The sequence below is a fragment of the Chlorocebus sabaeus genome, chromosome 21 (assembly GCF_047675955.1).
Source record: "Chlorocebus sabaeus isolate Y175 chromosome 21, mChlSab1.0.hap1, whole genome shotgun sequence".
Lineage (NCBI taxonomy): Eukaryota > Metazoa > Chordata > Mammalia > Primates > Cercopithecidae > Chlorocebus > Chlorocebus sabaeus.
The window spans coordinates 80,329,640-80,353,202 of record NC_132924.1 but is presented as its reverse complement, the minus strand read 5'-3'; the positions used below and the strand labels follow the sequence as shown (position 1 = coordinate 80,353,202).

Genomic DNA, 23,563 nt, shown 5'->3' with positions numbered 1-23,563 from the left:
TATGTAAGATTTTACAAGAAGGAATAATTTGATTAGTATTCAGAGGGACTGATCACAATGAATGGAACTGAAGAGGCAAGTCCAAGTGCCTAAAAAGGCAGTAGCAGCCTGGCAATTATTGAAGCAATGTGTGTTCTGGACTTTGGTTATACCACCATAAAATGATACCTTCAACCCCAGATCCTCTTGCTTATAAGCCTGGACTCTTGAATACTGACAGACTTAAAACTGATTAAATGCTCTTGCTTTTCCAGAATTCCTTGTGACCCAGTCTGACATCCTTGAAACTATGTAACCTTAACCCTAGATCCTGCCAGCTCTAGCAGGCTATAGTAAGGGCTTTGTCCTTCACTCAGAATGAGAGGGAAGCTATTTAATGGTTGAATGCAGAAGGAGGAAATCTAATGCAAAAAGGAAGGGTTAGAATGCAGGAAGTAATAATAAGCACAAAACATTGATAAACATGTAGGTAAATCAAATCTTTAATTGCATAAAATAAGAATAGTAACTAATATGGAACATAGAAGTAAGATGGAACTAAAATGCAAGTCCACATTAAGGTATAAAATGAGGAAAGAGTGATGGATATTAAAGCATTTTAAAATGCATGTCATTGTTCAGGATTGTAAAGCCATAGATATATTCACCTAAGTTGAATATAATTTTTTTTTTTTTTTTGACATGGAGTCTTGCTGTCACCCAGGCTGAGTACAGTGGCGTGCTCTCAGCTCACTGCAAGCTCCGCCTCCTGGGTTCACGCCATTCTTCTGTCTCAGCCTCCCGAGTAGCTGGGACTACAGGCACCCACCACCATGCCCAGATAATTTTTTGTATTTTTAGTAGAGACCGGGGTATCACCAAGTTAACCAGGATGGTCTCGTTCTTGTGACCTCGTGATCCCCCCGCCTCGGCCTCCCAAAGTGCTGGGATTACAGGCATGAGCCACCGCGCCTGGCTTAAATTGAATATAATATTAACAATTTAATTATGACTACTGAAAGAATAGAAATAGAATATGTAACTTAGAATTAAGTTAATGGAAAAGGGTAAAAAAGGAAACTATCAGCTGAGTAAAAGGCTGAAAAATATACAGAAACAAAAGAGGCAAAAATTGAATCATGAGAAATAAGAGAAAGTTTATAATAAGGTAGTAAAATAATTCCAACAAATGCATCACTGGTCATAATAAATATAAATATGCTAAACTGCCCACTGACATTTTTCAATTTGCATAGAATCAGTGGCTGAATTCAGCTTCGTGTGACATACCTAAAATATAAGGACAGATAAAGGATGAAAGTAAAGGAATGGAGAAAAAATATTTCAGGCAAATACTAATCAGAAGAATGCTAACAACGATATTAACATCAGAAAGAATAGACTTTAAGTCAGAAAGCATTATTAGGGATTGTGAAGGTCACATATTGAGAAAAGGAACAATTTACTAGGAAGGCAAAGAATTATGATATACGTTACAACACGGCCTCAGACTAATAAAGCGTAAGTGGATAGAATTATAGAGAGAAACGGACAAATCCACTATCAAAATGAGAGACTGTGGTGGGGAAAAGGGTCAGTCAAGCCACATTGGAATTATATCCTTTAAAGCTACTTCTCTTGAGATACTTTCTCAGTTATAGCCATTTATGGCAAACACAATTATAGAATGACAAATATAATAGTGCCATGTTTTACAAAATGAATTCCTGCTTTCAATCAGGTAATGAAGCTTTTTTCCTGGTTTTACATTGTAAACATTAATATTAAAACCAATATACAGAAAGAACCTAATTAACTTGGAGTTCAGTAATACACTTTTTTATTATTAGGACTTTAGTTGAACTGAAGATTATTGTTGGACTATATATAAAGAATTTCTTAGGTCAGGCGTGGTGACTCATGCCTGTAATCCCTGCACTTTGGGAGGCTGAGATGGGCAGATCACCTCAGTTCAGGAGTTCAAGACCAGCCTGACCAACATGGAGAAACACCATCTGTACTAAAAATACAAAATTAGCCAGGCGTGATGGTGCATGCCTGTAATCTCAGCTACTAAGACGACTGAGGCAGGAGAATCGCTTGAACCCAGGAGGCAGAGGTTGCAGTGAGCCGAGATCGTGCCATTGCACTTCAGCCTGGGCAACAAGAGTGAAACTCCATCTCAAAAAAACAACAAAAAAGAATTTCTTACTACGAAAAGTAATAATGCATGTAAGATTACAGATTTAATTACATTAAAAAAATTTTTTTTAAAAATAGAGGTGGGGATCTCACTATGTTGTGCAGGCTGGTCTCCAACTCCTGGCCTCAAGCAATCCTGCCACCTCAAGCTCCCAAACTGCTGGGATTACAGGTGTAAGCCACCATGTCTGGTCCTTACCCCAGTTATTTTTTTTTTTAATTGTATTGATTAATTAGGCATTAATACTAGGAAGCTAGGATTTTAGTTATTCTGTATCCCTCAGGGTAATAAACTGTCATTCTTTTTTGAAATTCTGTAGTTTGAAGTTTAGTTTGTACTATAATCAAATTACTGTAAATCAAAGAGGCCTTATTCTCTACATTTCATGTAGATATGAAGGATTTTTTAAGTTGTTAATAAATTACTTACAATATTCATTATTGGAAAGTGGGAAAATCTCAGCATACCTGAAAGTGAACAGTTCTTTCTTTTTCAAATAATTAGAAATATGCAGACTTATAACTCTAAATTTAATTAACGAGGCCAGTGTTTAGGTCATGAGTAGGTAGAAATTCTATCTGCTGTTCAAAAGCTTAGGACCCTTTCAAGAAAAATAAAAGCTCTTAGGGAGGATAATAGATTTGATTAAATGATTCATTCTTAGCAAATTGTGTTTGCATTTCTTACCCCCTGTATTGCCAGGTGGAGATTTTGACAGGAACATGGAAAATCTAGAGAAGGTTAATGAGAAAGTTAGGTTGAGAAAGGGACTTTGTGTAGTGGGAATTGGTGGTGTTTGAGCAACAGAGCTTTGAATTACAAAGCTGTATTTTATTCCTGTGTGTTGTTCATGTTCGTCTCTCATGCATAAACAAGACATGATTCTGTTTCTCGCTTCTCGGTTATATATTAACTGTTCAAACTGGATCCCATCTCTAGCTATCATCTCTTTAATAACAGATTTTGTGTGAAGATTTAGTCTGATGTTAAGATACAACTTTACCATTGAATCTGTTCTATGGTTCAATTATTCCTGTCTTTATTTTGTAAATAGCTAGTAAAAAACCTCTTTTTTAAATTGTCAAATATTTGATAAATTTAACAGTCTAGGGTATAACTAAGAACCAAGAAGGCAATGAACTCATTCTCTGAACTGCTAGAATTGATGTTACAGTGTCCATATACTAAAGTACACACACATAACTCATAGGAAAGTCTCCCGGCTTTAACATCGTTAGTCCTCTGGTTTCCCACTTCAAAGCAAATTAGACCAAGATGAGGGAAGAATATCAAAAAAATATCAAAAAAGAGAAAGTGTACACCTTAGTAATAAGGGGAGGACTCGTCAAATCACCAAAATTTAAAGAAGAATAGGAAACACCAAATATCAAAAGAGGTAGTAATCTAAGTTTGTTTAATGAATGAAGGGGAATGCAGCTATACCCTACTAAGCTCGGATAAAGTCACTAAAAGCAGAGAAGAGATGTAACAACATAAACACACTGCTCAAACACTAGTGAACATTTGTAATGGTTAACCTAAGTAGAATTTGCCTTCTTCAGGTCCATGTTCTGTGTATCTTATTTATGAAACCAGGAAAGTGTGACATACACTGTGGGAATATTTTCTTGAAAATATTTTCTGATAGTTTTAGCACTCAAGAAAATTAGTTTCTTTTATTTTCAAAGTTTAGTTAGATTAATGTGCTGGGAAAGTGACAAATTGCTGTGTGAACCTACAGATTTGTCCTTTCCTATACATTTTCAAAATTGCCTAATAGACCCAACCATTCCCTTATTCTTAGATATGTCGGGTTTTCCAATTTCTCTGTTTTATAAATATAATCTTTGTGTATAAACTTTTCTGTATTATTTTCTTATGATACATTTTCTGGGGTTCGTTTTTGGTTTCTGTTGTTTTCAGACAGGATCTGGCTCTGTCACTCAGACTGGAGTGCAGTGGCACAATTTTGACTCACTGCAACCTCAGCCTCCTGGGCTCACACCATCCTCACACCTTAGCCTCACAAGTAACTGGGACCTACAGGTGCGCACCACCACACTGAACTGATTTTTGTATTTTTTATAGAGATGGGGTTTTGCCATGTTGCCTGGGCTGGTCTCAAACTCCTGGGCTCAAGCGATTCTCCTGCCTCAGCCTCCCAAAGTGCTGGGATTACAGATGTGAGCCACCGTGCCTGGCTCCATTGTCTGGAATTTTTTTACAATATATTTCTTACAATATTTTCTTACATATGTAAGGGTATGGCAATTTTGAGGCTCTTGGAATATATTGCTCCTTAGTATCTCTTGACCTAGAGGATCATTGAACTGTATATCTAAAAACCTGATATGATATAGATCAGGAATTGCTAATAGATTTTATGCCCTGGGTCAAGTCTTAGAGATTTGTAGTCACTGCCGGGAGTGCAATGTTGAGACCATAAAAGGGCCACAGTTGATTATTGACGTCTTCTGTATGCATGGGAGTGGGCATAAATAGACCACTAGAAGTGTTTCCTTAATATCTGGAAAGTAACTTACTTACCCTTTTGTGGTTTATATGTAATCTATAATATATTATTTTGTTCTTTTTAGACATTTTTTGGAGTCATCAACTTTATAACTCCCCACAAATAATTCTTAGATTTTCTTAATAGAAACTTAAAGTTGTCATCCAACTCATCCCTTGAATTGTCAGTTTTATTTCTTTTACTTTTAGTCCTCAGTCATGATGTTTAGGGAGATTTTGGTCATTTCATCTGCAGATTAACAGTTATATAAAAACATTCTTCATGTTATTATAACTATGTAATTTATTGTTTCAGTTATCTAGTCTCATCAGTTATTTCTCACACATTGAATTCACATGCTGTTCCTAATGAGCAGATGTACAGAATTAGAATTTCTGAAGAATATTTTGTTCAGATAATTAAATTTTAAAAAACAGTGTATCTTGTCTTTTGCATATAAGAATTATTTTAATTTTTATATAAGGATTTGTTTAGCATTTGGATTCCCTCTCATTCCTTGCTTGTGTGTGCACGTGTGTGTGTGTGTGTGTGTGTGTGTGTGTGTGTGTGTTTTACAAATAAACTCAAATGCAACTCTTTTGGTTTCTAACATCTTTCCAGATTGTATTGGAATAGTGTAACATGATTAACCAGTATGTACATTTGTCCTGTTTTACAATGTTGAATCTCTTATTGCTCCCACTTTTCTAGTTCCCTTATTCTCAGTGCTTTACAGCCAAGCTGTATTTTTGCACCTTGGTACAATTTTATTCATCTCAAATAAGATAGGCTTTGAAAAAACAAGCATATATAATAAGCATCTTCTACTTTGAGACACCTTACTGAACATGTACATGAATTAGTGATGTCAATTTTAAGGAGCTTACAGGAAATGGCTTGAGATAGTAAAGGTTAAAGTGGCTGAAGATGAGTGGAGGATTATGAAGTAGTTGAGGTGCCCACTTTGTACAAGATGCTTTGTTACCACAACCCAAATGGAGCAAAACCTACTCTGTAACTCCAGGCAGCTTCACTGGCATTTGGTTCTCATTCCTAAATGCTAATCTGTTCAGTTGGTCCCTAGCCAGTACTGAGATAGACTAGAGGTTGGGGGAAGGAACCAAGCAAAGGAAAAGTGAAAAGAAAATACGAATAAGACATAGAATTGTCTGGAGATAGAAATATATGGTATTACCATTTTTAAGGCATTTTACAGTTTACATAGCATACTTTGGTATAAATTGTATTATTAGTTCCATGTTACAGATTAAGAAATTGAAGCTACAAGTCACTCAGCTAGCAAGTGGTAGGGACAGCAGACATTCTGGGAACATGAGTTTTCTGATTGCTTCTGTTTTTTCAGGGAAGTATACAGCAGAGTCATCAACTGAGAATAAGGAGGAGGGAAGGAGGTGTCAGAGATTAGAGAAATGAGGAGAAGGCGAGGAACAATCTCCTAGGGGCTTAGGAGCATGAATGGGATATTTAACAGTATTGACAGGCAACATCAAGAACCCACCTTGGTTTAGTGATCATAGATTTAAAGTCCAACCAGTGAGAAGCTCATTCAGCTTCTCACATTCAGGCATTGACTTGGTTTCGCCCAGGACTAGAATTTTCCTAAGTGACCATGAATATATGTATTCTTAATACCCTGCCCCGCCTGCTCTCTGAAAACTAATGAACTCTCCAGGCCCCAGTTTAAAGCCAGTATCTCCACAGGTGCACTGGATCCCATTTCCTCTCAAGATACCACTCACTGCTGAAAAGATGTCGCTCACTGCTGAAATTGATGATAATGAATAACATAACATAATCTAATCCAGAAAGGAAGGAAGCAAAGAGATGGGTATCAGGGACTCCTGCGAGATAGAATGAGAAGGTGGTACATTTGGGAGGTCTAAAGGGGTTACTGAATTATTGGAATTAGAATCAAAGGGATGGCCAGTGCAGTGGCTCATGCCTGTAATCCCAGCATGTTGGGAATCTGAGGCAGGTGGATCACTTGAGGCCAGGAGTTCAAGACCAGCCTAGCCAACATGGCAAAATCCCATCTCTACTAAAAATACAAAAATTAGCCAGGTATGGTGACATATGCCTGTAATCCCAGCTACTCAGGAGGCTGAGGCACAAGAATCACTTGAACCCAGTAGGCGAAGGTTGCAGTGAGCCAAGAACATGCCACTATCCTCCAGTTTGGGTGACAGAGAGAGAGCCTGTCTTAAAAAAAAAAAAAGAAAAAAAAAAAAAAAACAAAGAGAAATGTAAATATATATCTACCTATTGTGTACTCACAGAAATTAAAATTAAAAATAAGTAGAATCAAAGGGAAATATTTGAAATGGCAGCCCGAGAGTAGCATACTTAAAATCAGATTAGAAAGAGTTCAGTCATTATAATGGCAAGATTATAGAGTGTGACCATGGAAGAAGATAAATGAGTTGGAGTGAATAGTAAGATTGTTGAAGGAGAAGAGGACAAGGAACTGAGAGCCCACTGTATTGGAAGGATCATCTATTTGAAGATTGATTTAATCAAGAAGCAGGGGTCAACAGCAGTGAGCAAACCTAGTGCCCAGATCTTGGTCTCTAATTCCATTTTCCACTAAAAGGAACCAGAACTCTTTGGAGACATGGCTGATGCCAGATAAAAGTATTTCATCATTGTAAATCTGTGAAGTTGATAACAACTTTGGTTTTGTAAGAAAATATCCTTATTAGGAAATACACACATTGAAATATTTAAGGGTAAAGGTCCATAATGTATGTATAATTCAGAAAACAAATTATGCACATTCCTGTATGTGACAGAGAGAGAGAGAGAATACAAATGATAAAGCAAACGGGATAAAATGTAACAATCGGTAAATCCAGATAGAGGACATACAGTATTCCTCGTACTGTTTTTATTTTCGCAGTAAATTTGAGTAAATTTGAGATTACAGTGGCATGGGTCCACTTATACACAGATTTTTTTCAACCAAAGGCAGATCAAAAGTACTATATTCATGGGATATAAAACCTGTATATATAGAGAGCCAACTTTTGCTGTACACAGATTCCTCAGGACCCACCGTGGGACTTGAATATGTGTGGATTTAGGTGGGGGGGTGGGTGTTATGGTCCTGAAATCAATCCTCCTTGTATACTGAGGGGAGACTATATTTCCAAAAAAACAAAAACTACGACAAGAGTGATATTGGAGAGAGATACACAGTCATCCACTTAGCTAAGTGTTGGACTTGGACTGATTATATTCTGTGCAGTAAAATCAGGATAAGCAGCAGATTATTTACATCTCCAGTCTTTTGGAAACTTACATTTTCACTTTGATATTTTTATTTTGTTCTTTGTTTTTGACATGATGACGTTTCATTTTTAGTTCTTTTATGTCAATAACGTTTTATACCCAAAACTATAATATTCTTTTTATATAGCTTTATAGGTCTTTTGAACTTAAGTCATCTCTTAACCTTCATTTTCACAAGGTTCTCAGAGCATCAGTCAATAACCTTGGAAGCCTGGGATTCTTTCTATGCTTTTTTAAAAAACAGTTTTATTAAGATATAATTCACATATCATATAACTCACCCATTAAAGTATACAAGTCAGTGGTTTTTAGTATATTCACAGTCAATTTTAAAACATTTCATCACCCCAATAAGCAACCTCATATCAGTTAGCACTCACTCCTCAAATACACCACTGCCCCACTGCAATTTCCAATCGACTTTTGCACATATAGATTTGCCTAATCTGGATATTTCATATAAATGTAACCATTTAATATATGGCTTTTGTGGTTGTTTTTTTCACATAGAATAATGTTTTCAGAATTCACCTATGTTGTAGTATGTATCAGAGCTTTATTCCTTTGTGTTGCTAAGTAATGTTCCATTGTGTGGTTATTCTACATTTTATTTGTCAGTTGGTTGACATTTGGGTTTCTATTTTGTTATTATGAATAAATGCTGCTATGAATATTTGTGTACAGATTTTTGTGTGAACATATGTTTTTATTTCTCTTAAATATATCACTAGGAGTTGAGCTGCTGTGTCACATGGTCACTCTGTATCTACCTTTGAGGAAAGACCAGATTGTTTCCAAGCAGCTCCTCCAATTTTTCATTCCCACCAGCAATGTGTGAGGGTTCAGTTTTTCTACATCCTGGCCAGCATTTATTATTACCTGTCTTCCTGATAATAGCATCCAAGAGGGTGTGACATGGACCTGTCTATACTTTTAAACCCTCAAAATACGATCAGTCCTCAATAATAAAAGATCTCCACCCTTTTCTAGCAGCAAGCATATCTCCTCATTAAATACTGAACACACAAAGCAAACTGAAATAAAATAACATAAAAATTCTTACATATCTAGCAGCAGGCATATCTCCTCATTAAATACTGAGCACACAAAACAAATTGAAATAAAATAACATAAAAATTATTTCCCTTTCCCATATCTTTGTTCTTCAAAATTAATTGGAGAGACTCTCAAGAGAAGTAAGAGAGATTGGATTTTTAAAATTGTACAGCTAGAGCTTATAACATTTAAATGCCCATTATAGTCAGATGTATATTTAGCATCTGACCCCCCACCCCAAGTCTGCCATACCCACTGATACCACTCACCATGGCCACTTACACTTTCAGAGTGCCTTATTCAGGAGCCTCTCCCCATCCTTACCTTGGCACAGACCCCATCATTTGCTTTCTCTTGGGAGCTCAGTTTCTATTAGTATTAGTTCATATTATTGATTAAGTTGGATTTTGTGGACTCTTGTAAGTGCTTAAGCATTATCTTTTTAACATAGTTCTACAGGAAAATAAATATATTTTCAGGTCACCACCTTAGAACACAGCTTGTTTGCAAGTTTGTCATTATCTGTGTCCATGAGGAAAGTCAAAATAAATTGGAGTTGTTTAACTTGGTTATGCTTCCTATGTCCTGATCAAGTTTAATTTATCTTTAAATAATAATTGTTATAGAGGATTAGATTAAAATCTGATCAATATGAGAATGGTTGATATATTTTTTCTTAAATTTGAACCATGACAGTTAGAGATAATAAAGCATTCTATGTCCCTTTCCCTAAAACTCATGAATTTAGAAGTAAATTAAAGGTCAAGTGTAGAAAGGTTTTAATACCACGTCTACTGATAATCTATACGCAGTATAATTTTGGGCTTTTTTTAATCTATAAAAGATCAAAGTAATACCCTCTTTGCACCATTCATTTCATTAGTGTATTAGGATGGCTGTCAAATATACATGGAAATTAGGTTTATTTTTATTTCTCTAACCATCCCCTTTTTCCCTCTTTCCCCTCTCTCTCTCTCTCCTCTCCTTTCCTCCTTCTTTATTTGCGGGCTTATTTGTGAATATTTGAATAGAAAGAAGCCCAATTGGCAGTTGCCAGAAGGTATTCCTTAGGATTACTATGTTATTATATCAAAATAATAGCACACATGGAGCATTTGGGTCACACCTGCCTCAAGAGTCCATCGGCTGTGAAGTATTAACGGAGCCGTTCTTCCCATGCAGGACCAATTGTACTTCCACATCTATGTTGTTTTCTCTACACAGATTGCTGGCTTTACCTCAAGTCCAAAGCTTTAACTTGACCTGAATATTTCCAGTTAACATTCTCTTTGTCAGAGGGGCATGAACTTCTCCCCGCTTAAAGAATGTGTGTGTGTGTGTGTGTGTGTGTGAATTATTTTGACACATTCTTTCGATGTTGAATTCTTACAGCTCTCCACACAAGGAGATGCAAGTCAGGTGATTGGGCCTCTTACTGAAGGACAGAGAAGAAATGTGGCAGTAGTGAATTCATTGTATAAGTTGCACCAATCAGTAACAAAGGTAATCTTTATTTTAGTAAGTTTTTTTTACTTAGTTTTAAATTCTTCTTCTTGCCTCAAATTTGGACAGTTTACAAATTGTTATTTAATACTTTGGAAAAGAATACAATGAAAATGTGGTGATTATAAAATAAACTAAGGAGTTAACTCTTTTAAACAGTCTTTGATTCTGGCCTTCATTGTTTGTATGACTTTTTGTTTGTACATTCAGTTTAAAACACATGAACTGTAGATCTTCAAGTTAATTAAGTTTATTGAGCAAATTATTGGAGGACAAATCATACATATTTCATACTTATTGAAATGTGTAATTTGATATAGTGTGGATGATAGTAAATTGTAGCAAAGCTGATAACAGAATAAGAATGCTGAAGCCCTCCAACATGTCAAAAATGTTCTATTAATATCTTTGCATTAAAAAGTCAGGGAGGAACTATATTAAAAACTGAATTTTTATGATATAATCACTGATGAATGCTTACAAATAGATAATGTGTATTCATTTTGCTGTTTTTCTACTAGGCATTTAAAAGAAATGGCTGAACCTTAACTTGTTTGCCTCCATATATTATGTCTAAGGTGAACTGTATTGTTAATTACTAAAAAAGCAACACTTCCAAGTCCATCTGTGTCTTTGGAGTAGCTTGTGCTTAATTATTCTCTATAGGTCATTTTTGAAATATGTTATAAATAGGAAGATAATAATTTAGAGGACCTGAAGAAAGCTGATGGCTAAATGATGTTCTTGAAAACTTGACTTACAGTATATGAGCTTTAATATGCTAGATTGTGTTTTAGAATAATTCTAAGTGTTACTCACTTATTTAAAGATTTTAACAAGTCCTTTTATCAATTAGGGGTTTCTAAAAATGTGTATTTTACACACTAAACAAAAGGCATGTTAAAGAGTTATTAACAGGTAAATCTCAGAATGGTAAAAATTATTTAAAAAACACTAAATGATGAATTTTCCATTTTCTTTAATCATTACTCCAGAGCACCATAAGCAAAGAAAGATTGTGTTCTATCTAGCCTACTTTAAATGTCTTTATTGATGTTTTCAAAATTTTCATGATGTTTGTATTGATTTGTAAAAATTGAAATGCTGACATTTTTATTTTAAAGACTTGTTGGAAATTAGAGTCAGCCTAAAGACATGAGTGAAAGAAATGAGTAAATATGGCTTTATACTGACCTTTTCCAGTTTAAACTTTATAATTAAAACCTATGTAACATGAATAAAGGAAACCTAGCTCTCAGTATTTATTATTGTTATTTGAAGTATGTATTTTCTTTATAGACAAAATTATTTTTCAACCTATCTTAATAAATACTGATTTTTAAAATCATGTATAAGATATTACTATAAAGCAATGATAATATTGTATATATAGTTTGTGGAAACAGTTTTATTATGCTATGATCACAATTAGTATTTACAGAAATAGATTTAAGCAAAACTATAACTGGATCAAAACCTTGTTCTAGGTTGTTTCCAGTCAGAGCTCATTCCCACCGGCAGCTGAGCAAACTATAATTTCAGCTCTAAAGGTAAAAGAATTTAATATTTGACTCTATAGATCAAAGTGGTTTTAGGATTATTTGTTTTGCTGAGTGGGCAATGTCACATTTTATAATTCAGAATCCTGTATATATACAAAAGTAGCATGTTGATAATTATCCTAAAGAGAGTAGATAACGAGTGTGTTTATGTTTTCTAGAATTTAAAAATAGACCCTTTTAGTGTCTACAGATTGTGTTCTACTTATGACAGTTATATATATAGAAGCAAGAGTTTTTTTGTTGCTGTTTATATTTTCTTTTTTGTTTTTTATTATACTTTAAGTTCTAGGGTACATGTGCACAGCATGCAGGTTTGTTACATATGTATACATGTACCATGTTGGTGTGCGGCACCCATTAACTCATCATTTACATTAGGTATATCTCATAATGCTATCCCTCCCCCCTCCTACACAGTGGAATACTATGCAGCCATAAAAAAGGATGAGTTCATGTCCTTTGTAGGGACATGGTTGCAGATGGAAACCATCATTCTCAGCAAACTCTATCGCAAGAACAGAAAACCAAACAGCACATGTTCTCACTTATAGGTGGGAACTGAACAATGAGAACACTTGGACACAGGAAGGGGAACATCACACTCCGGGGCCTGTTGTTAGAAGCAAGAGTCTTACATGTATTTATCTAATGGCAGTACAACCCAGTATTATTCCAGTAAAGCAGTGGTTCTCCACCAGAATCATTTTGTCCCCTAGGTGGCATTTGACAGCATCTGGAGACATTCTGGATTGTCATGACAAGGTGGAGATGCTACTGACATCTAGTGAGTAGAAGCCAAGGATTTTGCTGAACATCTTGCAATGCAGAGGACAGTGCCCACCCCTCTCTCATAAGAGAATTTTCCAGCCCAAAATGTCAGTAATGCCAAGGTTGAGAAACCCCACTTTAAACTGAGGCATAAAACCAGAATGTATTCTCATTTTTTGTGTACAAACATAAGTATACCCCCTTTCTATTATTTAGGAAATTTCATAGAAAATAATGGTATGAGATTCAGAGCCATATGTAGTTGACAGTATCTCTTTTAAAAGCAGGCAAATTATTCATTCTTACAACAGTACTAGAGAGGTACATTTTGAAATATTACTACAACCCTTCGAGTTATGTATTTGTATTCCCACTTTATACATCTTAGAAATAATATCTTGCTCAAGGTCATATCGCTGGTAAATGCAGACCTCATTAACTCTAAAGAGTTATGTCTACTACACTTTGCCACCATCATTCCTTTATTTGCTAATATTTATTCAGTACTTGGTGAGTAAGTAACTAAGGCCATATAGCATAGACTCTGGAGCCAAACTACCTGTATATGAATCCCATCTCAGCTATTTAACCAGCTGTATGGTTAAATAAGCTCAAATGACCTCAAACAAGTAAATAAGCTCTCTCTTGCCTTAGTTTCTGCGTCTATAAAATGGTACAATAAACCTACACAAAGGTAATAGATTTCAACTATTATATTGGATTTACATCTCTAAGGGAGAGTTTTAAAATTGAGATGAAAGTCTACAAGTAAACCCTAAGGAGAAACACGTATTTAGAGAAAAGAGGAAACAAGGAAAGAACAATCAGAAGAAGGAAGAAAATTAGGAGAATACTGTGTTGCAAATCCTAGAGGGGAGGGGAGCTTCTAAAGTCAAATGCTTTAGAATTTACAGGGAATGAGGATTTAACATGCACCAAAATATAACTAAATTCATATATGAATGGATTGATTCATTGAGGGTAAGAGAAGGAGACAGTCTGTTTTCCCCCAGTGTATTAAAAGTACACTTGTATGTTTTCTCTATATCCCTTTTTCCCCCAATGTGCTCTAAATATTTTTCCATAATAAAATAATTGTTTTTAGTAAGGTTGTCATACGTATTGTTGATCATAACATCAGGTCAATACAACAAGCCTTAAAGTCTTAACATTCTTGGTTCCAGACAGGGAATGGATACTCTTCTATAATTCCATATTTTTTTCTTCTAGCAGTAACTATCAAACATTTTTTGATAACTACCCAAAATAAGTACATTTTACTTTGTGCCCTCATACATAATACATAAGCATTTATAAATATATATACACGTATGTAATTGCATAAAGTGTACTTCTCTACACATTTATAATTGATACAGAAGTTTCACAAAATAATACTTATCCTTATTTTGTGTATGCATTCTAATATTTTCTGTGCTAGTCTATTACTTTTTAAAACATCACGATAGTGACCCACTGAATTGATTTTTTTTGACCTCGAGTGGTCCGACACAACCCATAGTTTCAGAAAGTCCATTCTCTGGATTAAGACAGAGTGCCTTCACTTTGATGATAAAAATCACTTGGAGAGTTAAAAATAGAAATTACTCATGGACTGTATTTCAGTATAGGGTAGTTTCTCTGAATCTTTATTTTTAACAGACCACAAAGATTATTCTTTTAATATTAGTCACTTTAGACAGGGAGCTGGAGTCAGTGCAGGGAAAATTGCCCTAATCCTGGGCTGTAACTGTCACTCTCAGGTTTGCTTACCAGGACCAGTGCTGTGTGTAGCTGGGTCTGTACTTCACTAGGACATACCAATTTTGCCTTTATGAACTGGATAACAGAAGACTAGCAATAAGTACAAGGCCCTCCTGCAGTGACCTCATCAGTTGGAGACTTCACTGCTCATGTTAATACACTCACTGAAAGTTTTAACTTTGCTCTTTAAGTCTTATAAAAAAACTGTTATGACTTATTAAGTGAAAAGTAAACAAAACCCCTGACTTAGAATAAAAAGGAATGTTGAAATTTCATACAATTGTTGGAAATTTAATAAATCACTTTGAATTCAAGGTAGAAAGTTATGATGTATAAATGCCTGCAGCCGAAACCAGAAATCTGTTTGATTTTATTTGATAGAGAAGATATGAAATGTACTTTTTAACTTACTGAAAAATATATAGACTTATAACAGTACTTTCTTCTCTACCTTGAGATTTTATCCAAAATTAAATGTTATTTTAGCTTGAGGTTCATCATTACATATTCTTTTTTTTCATTTATTCAGAAATATTTATTGTCTATCATATGCCAGGTATTAGTGATACACAGTGAAAGTAACAAATAAAGTCCTTTCCCGTGTAGAGCTTTTATTGTCGTGAGGAGTCCAGTGGTGACAAGTGCTATGATAAAAAATAGAGCACAGTAAAGGATAGAGAATGGGGATGGAAGGAAAGTGCTATTTTATATAGGCTTCTCCAATCAAGAGACATTTTAGCAAAAATCTGAAGGAACTGAAGGAGTGAGCCAAGCAGCCATCTGGGGCAAGTGTTCCAGGAATAGAGACCTGAATTGGACAGGCTTGTAATAGTCACAGAACAGCCAGGAGGCCAGAGTGGCTGGAACAGAGTGAGTGAGAGCAGAGGAGCAGGAGTGAAGTTGGAGAGGGAGCAGAGCAGGGATGGGGTAGAGAGCAGAACATGCAGTCTCCATCATCACATATTCTAAAAATTGTCTAATATGTCATGAATGGCATAATTAATATTGAGTATACATTTAGAGTTATTTCATTATAACCACCATAGCTATATAAGTACCATTTAAACCCCTTGGCCCAGTAATTCTGATCCATTTTTTTCTGAGATTTGTCTTGTGTAGATAGTGATTACATTGCCAAATTTATATATGGCAATGCTTCTTTCTCCCTTTTTGTGTGGGTTTGATGTTCTATATGAAGGAATATTCCAGATTGCTGAGGCTCCAATATTTTTGTAATTTTAACTATTTTAGGTAAATCTTTTAAAAATGTATAACATATTTCCCTGCTTTGTAAAGAGCATATGAAATATAATCTAATCTCCTTTCTCAGTTTCCTTGTTAATTGTTAGTTTCTATCCATCCTTAAAATGAAGGCATTCCCCAAGATGCTCTCTTCTCTTCCTATTTCATATTTTCCCTAAGTGGGAAACCTCACCCAGCAGTACGGTTTTCCCTGTAAACCACCATTTCTTATGCAAATAGAGATTTTTATTTCTTACTTTCTGATCTTTATGCCTGTTTTTCCATGCCTTGTTTCACTGTCCAGGATCTGTAGTACAGTGTTGAATAGAACTGGTGAGAATAGACCTCATTTACTTGTTTCTGACCTGGGGGTAAAGCATTCAGTATTTTACTGTTTTAAGTATAGTATTAGCTATAGGTTAATGATATAATAATGTTAGCTGTAGGTTTTTGATAGATGACCTTTGTCAGACTAAACAAGTTCCCTTCTATTCTTAGTTTTCTATTTTTTATTATAAATGGTGTTGTTTCATTAAATAGCTTTTTCCACATCTATTGAAATAATCATATAGCTCTACTCTTTTATTCTGCTAATGAAGTATATTATAGTAATTTATTTTCAAATATCAAACCAACCTTAGTCACGATGTATTACCCTTTTTATGTATTGCTGGATATTTAATGTATCCTTTTATGTATTCCTGGATACTGGTTTACTTAATTTTTATTAAGGATACTTACATCTATATTCATAAGGAATATTGTCATTAAATTTTCTGTCTTTATTTGGTTTTGGTAGCAAGTTAGTACTGGCTTCACTAAATGAGTTTGAAAGTGTTTCCTCCTCTTCTGTTTCCTAGAAGAGTTTGTATAGAATTTGTTTCTGTTTTTGTTTTCGTTTTTTCCTCAAGTGTTTAGTAGAAGTCACCAGTGAAGCCATCTGGGCCTGTAGTTTTCTCTGTAGAAAGGCTTGTAGCTACACATTAATTCATTTAATAGAGAAAGGGCTATTTGTGGTATCTATTCTTTTTGAATGAGCTTTGATATTTTGTGACGTTGAAGGTATTTATCTACTCATCTTAGTTATCTAATTTGTCAGAAAAATCTATGTAATACTTACTATCCTTTTGTGGTTTGTTTAAAGACAGGGTTCCACTATGCTGCCCAGGCTGGAGTGCAGTGGCTATTCACTGGCACAATTATGGCGTGCTACAGCCTTGAACTCCTGTGCTCAAGGGATCCTTCTGCCTGAGCCTTTGAAGTGGCTGGGACTACAGTCATAAACCACCGTGCTGAGCTCACTTAACTGTCTTTTTGATGTCTTTGGGACCTATAAGAATAACCTCTTTTTCATTTTTGATACTGTTGATTTGTGTTCTCTTCTGTTTTTTTCTCGATCAATCTAGCTAGGAGTTTAGCAACTGTGTTAATCTTTTCAGTGAAACAGCTTTTAGCTTTATTAGTTTTCTCTGTTTTCTATTTCATAGATTTCTGCTTTTATCTTTTTTTATTTTCTTCTTTTTGTTAGTTTCAATATTTTCTGTTTATCTTTGGATTTATGAGTTTTCTTTGCTATTTTTTAAGATTATTTGAGACTTTACATCAGTAATTTTAGACCACTTTCCCCACAAATAAACATTTAACGTTGTAAATTTTCTACTAGCACTGCAATTTTTCTGTGTAATACTTGTATCTTCATTCAGGTTGAAATATTTTTCTAATTTCCTTTGTGATTTCTTATTTGTGTCATGGATTATTTAGAAGTGTGTTTTTAAAATTTCTAATTACTTTTGGGTTCTGAATATATCTTGTTACTGATTTCTAATTTAATTCTGATAACAGAATTAAATGTTGATGATTTTACCTTTTTTTAAGCAAAAGCAAGTCTATTAAGAAAATAAACAAAAGAATGGATACTTCATAGGCAGAGCAGCCAAATGATGATCTTTAATGATTATTTTAAATCATCATTTAAAATCTGATGAGTTTAAATTAAATTTTATCATATGAGTGTGATGGCAAAGAACACTGCTAATTTTCTTTTGCCAGAAATGTATTTCACTTCATCTTTGAAAGATATTTATACAGAAAATAGAAATATGGGTTTGAGAGATATTTTTCTCTCAGCACTTAAAATATGTTCCAGTTTTCTGGCCTCCATGCTTTCTGATAAGAAGTTATTAAAATTAATTCCCTTGTATGTAATCTTTTTTTTTTTTTTTTTTTTTTTTTGGCTAGTTTCAAGATTTTCTGTTTATCTTTGCTTTTCAGCAGTTTATGATGTGCATAGTTCTCACAAAATTATCCTGTTTGGGATCTGCTGATTTTCCTGAATCTGTAAATTCGTGCTTTTCATTATTTTGGGAAGTATGAGGCCTTTTTCCCTCCCAAGTAGTTTTGCTGCCTCATTCTCTCTCTGCCCCATTGTTTTTTCTTCTTACAGGACTCCAGTGACCAGTATATTAGATATTTTGCAGTTGTTTCATAGGTTTAATTATTTTTTAGTGTTTTTTTCTCTTCTCCTCCAGAGAGATTTCTGTTAGTTCTATCTTAAGGTTCATTGATTCTTTCCTCTGTCATCTCTATGCATAATTCTTCTACTAAGCCTATCCAGTGAATTTTACAATTTCAGATACTATATTATTTTAGTTTAAAATTACCTTTTCTTAAATATATATCTTCATTCACTCTACTGAGATTTCCTATTATTTTATTTATTGTGAGAATATTTTTCCTTGCCTCATTGAGGTTCTTGCCTGATAATTCTGGAGTCCGGTTCATCTCAGGGTTAGCATCTCTTGATTGTCTTTTCCCTTGAGAACTGATAAAATTTCCCAGCATTTTATATGTGTAGTAATTTTGAATAAATCCTGAACACTGTGAATGTTATGTTGTGTAGAAACAGGATTTTTTTTTCTTTTTTTTTTTTACATTTCTTATAAGCATGTTGGTAATTTTGCTTTAGCAGGCAATTAACTTGGTTATATTCAAACTGTGTACTGTCATACCTTCAGTTGGCCACACCTCAATCAGTTCACTTCTTTAAGCCTCAATTGCAAGCCACATTTAGTTTGCTCTGCACATGCATTGTTGACGAGTTAGCTGAAGACTCGTGCCAAGTTTAAACTTAAAATTAGGCAGTCTTCTCTGGCTCTGTCCTTTTTAAGCTCCCTCTCTCACTCTGCAGCAGCTCTGTACCACTGCTGTGGCCTTATGGTTGTACTCCTTTTTGTAGTCTATTTATCCAGTTTACTTTCCAACATGGTTTTTTCCTAAATCCAAATCATTAACCACATTTTGTGTATTGCTTAAAACCCATCATTGGTTTCCTGGTTCCTTTAGGATAAATTCCTAACTTCTTAGTAGCCTATACAAAGTACACCTCTTGCTGCCTCTGTCTCTTCCAGGCACTTATGCTCCATATGTGCTGAATGTCTTGTGGTTTCCCAAGTGCCTCAGTTTTCCCAAACTCCTATGCCTGGGAATCCAAAACTTTTTGAGTGTCAACATGATGCTCAAAGGAAGGTGCTCACTGGACCTTTTCAGATTTTGGATTTTTGGGTTACTCGACCTGCATAACTTTTTAACTATTCTCACTAGACTCTGAGCTCCTGTATGGAGGGCAAACTATATGTACACACACACACACACACACACACACACACACGCATACAATCCTGTACATTGTATATTTATTTTTACCAGAGATTAAGGGTTATAGATTAGGAATTTAATGATTAAGGGTCCTATATTTTACCTTTCCTCATTGATTTTGATCATTTGTATGAGCCAGAACTGTCTATCTTCATTATATTTAATTATCTTTGAAGTGTATATAACATATTTACATTTTTTATTTTATGTGTTTTGAGCCTCGGTCATTATTTTCACACTAAAAAGCCATAACTAAGACCTAGGATTTTACTTCAAGTAACTGATGATTTATACCTCCCTGTTGAACAGTTTCCCAACCATGGCACTATCAACATTTTGAGCTGGGTAATTCTTTGTTATAGGGGCTGTTCTGTATTCCGTAAGATGTTTAGCAGTATCTTTGTTCTCTACCTACCAGATGCTAGTAACAAATTTGTACCCCCATCCCCAACTGTGACAATAAAAAATGTCTTTAAGCAATACCAAATGTTTCCTGGGGAGCAAAATTGCCCACATTTGAGAGTCACTGCCTTAGAACTCTCAAGAGAAACCTAATTCATGAAATGCCCAACTGTTGTGCCTATTAGAAACATTGTACTAGAGCCTACTTAAAGGGTAGAAGGTGGGAACAGGGGAAGGAGCAGAAAAAACTAACTATTGGGTACCAGGCTTGGTGCCTGGGTGATGAAATAATCTGTACAACAAATCCCCATGACACAGCAAACCCCTATATAATAAATCTGCACATGTACCCTTGAACCTAATGGTTTAAAAAAAAGAACCAATGTCTATTTATTATATTTTCTCTGGTTAAAAGCATATGATGTTGTTCCAATTCTTAAATAATTACTTTTGGTCTTGCCTAACTCTTTTGCGAAACTTAAATGTGTTTGTTTAACCTTTACCTCATTAGTGGTACTACTGTCTTCTTGCATCTGCGTTCCTTTCTCCCTGGGCTTATTTAACTACTGAACCTTCTGGAAAAAATAAGAAGAGTGGGGATGTTGAAATTTTTTAGTGCCATGTTCCACATATTTTAAGCTTTAAAAATCATTACTGACAGTGGTTAGGGAGAGGAGCAGACTTCTGTTAACTTAGTCTGCATTTGATATAATATGACAACTGTTAGTCACGGTGTTACTCACATCTCAAATTTCTTTGGATTGTTTTCTTTAATTTTGCCTCTTCTTTTTCTTTTTCTTTTTCTTTTTTATTTTCTTCAGGCTATTCATACTCTTATGGAAAATGCTGTGCAACCCTTACTCACTTCTGTGGGAGATGCTATAGAGGCCATAATCATCACCATGCATCAAGAAGACTTTTCTGGGTAATTACTTTTAACCAAATTTTTACTAACTTTTACTGCCTTTGTTTTGTGTTCCCACCTCTATGCTTACTCCCTAAGCTGCGGCCCTGCCATCCAGGCCCTTGTTCCTTTTGTGATGGCATTAGCTTTCAGCCCTCTTCATTACCCATTGTGAGCGCCATTCACAGATTAAAATTTTTCTGTTCTCATTTTCATCACTTCTCTTTTTAAAAATTTTTTCTTTATGAATAGTATCACATTACATGCACATACATTTCTGTCTTATTGAAACATAAAATGAGTCTGTGGGACTCAGCCTGGTACTTCAGGACTTTTGGTAGTTTGTACCCTCTTCCCTTTCCAAGCTTGTCCTTTTCCTTACTTCTCACAAATACCCTCTACTTCAGTCCCTTTGTTACCCCTTGGCATAGGCATGGTATTCCTTGTATAAAATGCCCTGCCTCTGCCACTGTGCTTATCCAAATCCTGCTTTGGCTCTGGGCAAGCTCTGACTCAGCCTCTTCCAAGATTGATTTTTCTTCCTCGGAGGTTATGTGGCAATCTAATCTGATCACATCACACCTAGCCACAAACACTACAGTGTTATTCCAAACCTGTTTCATATGTGTCTTGCTCATGCATGTCATAGGTATCCTGAGAATAATAATCATAGTTCCTAACCCAGTGTTTACAGAAATCTTTTAAAATAGAGTAAAATGGTTTTGGTTCAGTGTATTAGAAAACTGTGGAGCATTTAGGATAGTTATTTGCAAATGTTTGCTGTGATTTTTAAAAAACTTAATCACACTACAGCTAAACACTCAAATATTAATATGTAGATATATATTTTATAGTCCCAAGTCCATAGTTACTATTTTTGAACAGTCCTATTTCTCTTTACATTCTTGTTGTTTTAAAGAATATCTGTTTTATGAAATTTCCATCTACTAGTTTAACTATTTATAGAAAAATATTATTTCACTGTCTTCTACTTTTTCAAATTATTCATTATTTCATTTACAAAGTTTCTTTTTTTTTTTTTAACTTTTATATTAGGTTTGGGGGCACATGTGAAGGTTTGTTATATAGGTAAACGCATGTCGTGGGGATTTGTTGTACATATTATTTCATCACCCAGGTGTTAAGCCCAGTACCCTGTCGTTATTGTTTCTGCTCCTCTCCCTCCCACCCTCCTCCATCAAGTAGACCCCAGTGTCTGTTGTTTCCTTCTTTGTATTCGTAAGTTCTCATTATTTAGCTCCCACTTATAAGTGAGAACATGTGGTATTTGGTTTTCTGTTCCTGCAATAGGTTGCTGAGAATAATAGCCTCTAGCTCCACCCATGTTCCCGCAAAAAACATGATCTTGTTATTTTTATGGCTGCATAGTATTCTATGATGTATATGTTCCACATTTTCTTTATCTGTTATGTCATTGATGGGCATTTAGGTTGATTCCATGTCTTTGCTATTGTGAGTAGTGCTGCAATGAACATTCGCATGCATGTGTTTTTATGGTAGAATGATTTATATTCCTCTGGATATATACCCAGTAATGGGATTGCTGGGTCAAATGGTAGTTCTGCTTTCAGCCCTTTGTGGAATCACCATACTGCTTTCCACAATGGTTGAACTAATTTACACTCCCACCAACAGTGTATAAGTGTTCCCTTTTCTCTGCAACCTTGCCAGCATCTGTTATTTTTTTGCCTTTTTAATGATAACCATTCTGACTGGTGTGAATGGTATCTCATTGCGGTTTTGATTTTTTTTTTTTTTTTTGAGACGGAGTCTCGCTCTGTCACCCAGGCTGGAGTGCAGTGGTGGGATCTCGACTCACTACAAGCTCTGCCTCCCAGGTTCACACCATTCTCCTGCCTCAGCCTCCCCAGTAGCTGGGACTACAGGCACCCGCCACCACACCCGGCTAATTTTTGTGTTTTTAGTAGAGACAGAGTTTCACCTTGTTAGCCAGGATGATCTCGATCTCCTGACCTCGTGATCCACCTGCCTCGGCCTCCCAAAGTGCTGGGATTACAGGCGTGAGCCACCGTGCCCGGCCTTGATTTGCATTTCTCTAATGATCAGTGGTGTTGAGTATTTTTTCATGTGATTGCTGGCTGCATGTATGTCTTCTTTTGAGAAGTGTCTGTTCATGTCTTTTGCACACTTTTTAATGGGGTTGTTTTCTTTTGTGAATTTGTTTAAGTTCCTTGTGGATTCTGGATCTTAGACCTTTGTCAGATGCATAGTTTGCAAATATTTTCTTCCATTCTGTAGGTTATCTGTTTACTCTGTTGATAATTTCTTTTGCTGTACAGAAGCTCTTAGGTTTAATTAGATCCCACTTAGCAATTTTGGCTTTTATTGCGATTGCTTCTGGAGTCTTTGTTATGAAATCTTTGCCTATTCCTTTGTCCAGGATAGTATTGCCTACGTTGTCTTCCAGGGTTTTTCTAGTTTGGGGTTTTACATGTAGGTCTTTAATCCATCTTGAGCTGATTTTTGTGTACGGTGTAAGGAAGGGGTCCAGTTTCAATCTTCCGTGTATGACTAGCCAGTTAGCCAGCACCATTTCTTGAATAGGGAAACTTTTCCCCACTGTTTGCTTTTGTCAGCATTGTTGAAGATCAGATGGTCACAGATGTGCGACCTTATTTCTGGGCTTTCTATTCTATTCCATTGGTCTGTGCCTGTTTTTGTAC

The 23,563-nt window shown here is 35.3% G+C and overlaps 1 protein-coding gene across 1 annotated transcript in view; it reads left to right on the top strand.

The window, feature by feature from the left end:
- The window catches only part of COG5 (component of oligomeric golgi complex 5), a 370,641-nt gene that overhangs the window by 304,625 nt on the left and 42,453 nt on the right, over window positions 1–23,563 (top strand). The window contains exons 15-17 of the mRNA XM_073009243.1: window positions 10,452–10,562; window positions 12,050–12,112; window positions 20,776–20,879. Of these exons, the coding sequence (XP_072865344.1) occupies window positions 10,452–10,562; window positions 12,050–12,112; window positions 20,776–20,879 (278 nt within the window). The remainder of the gene's footprint in view (window positions 1–10,451; window positions 10,563–12,049; window positions 12,113–20,775; window positions 20,880–23,563) is intronic.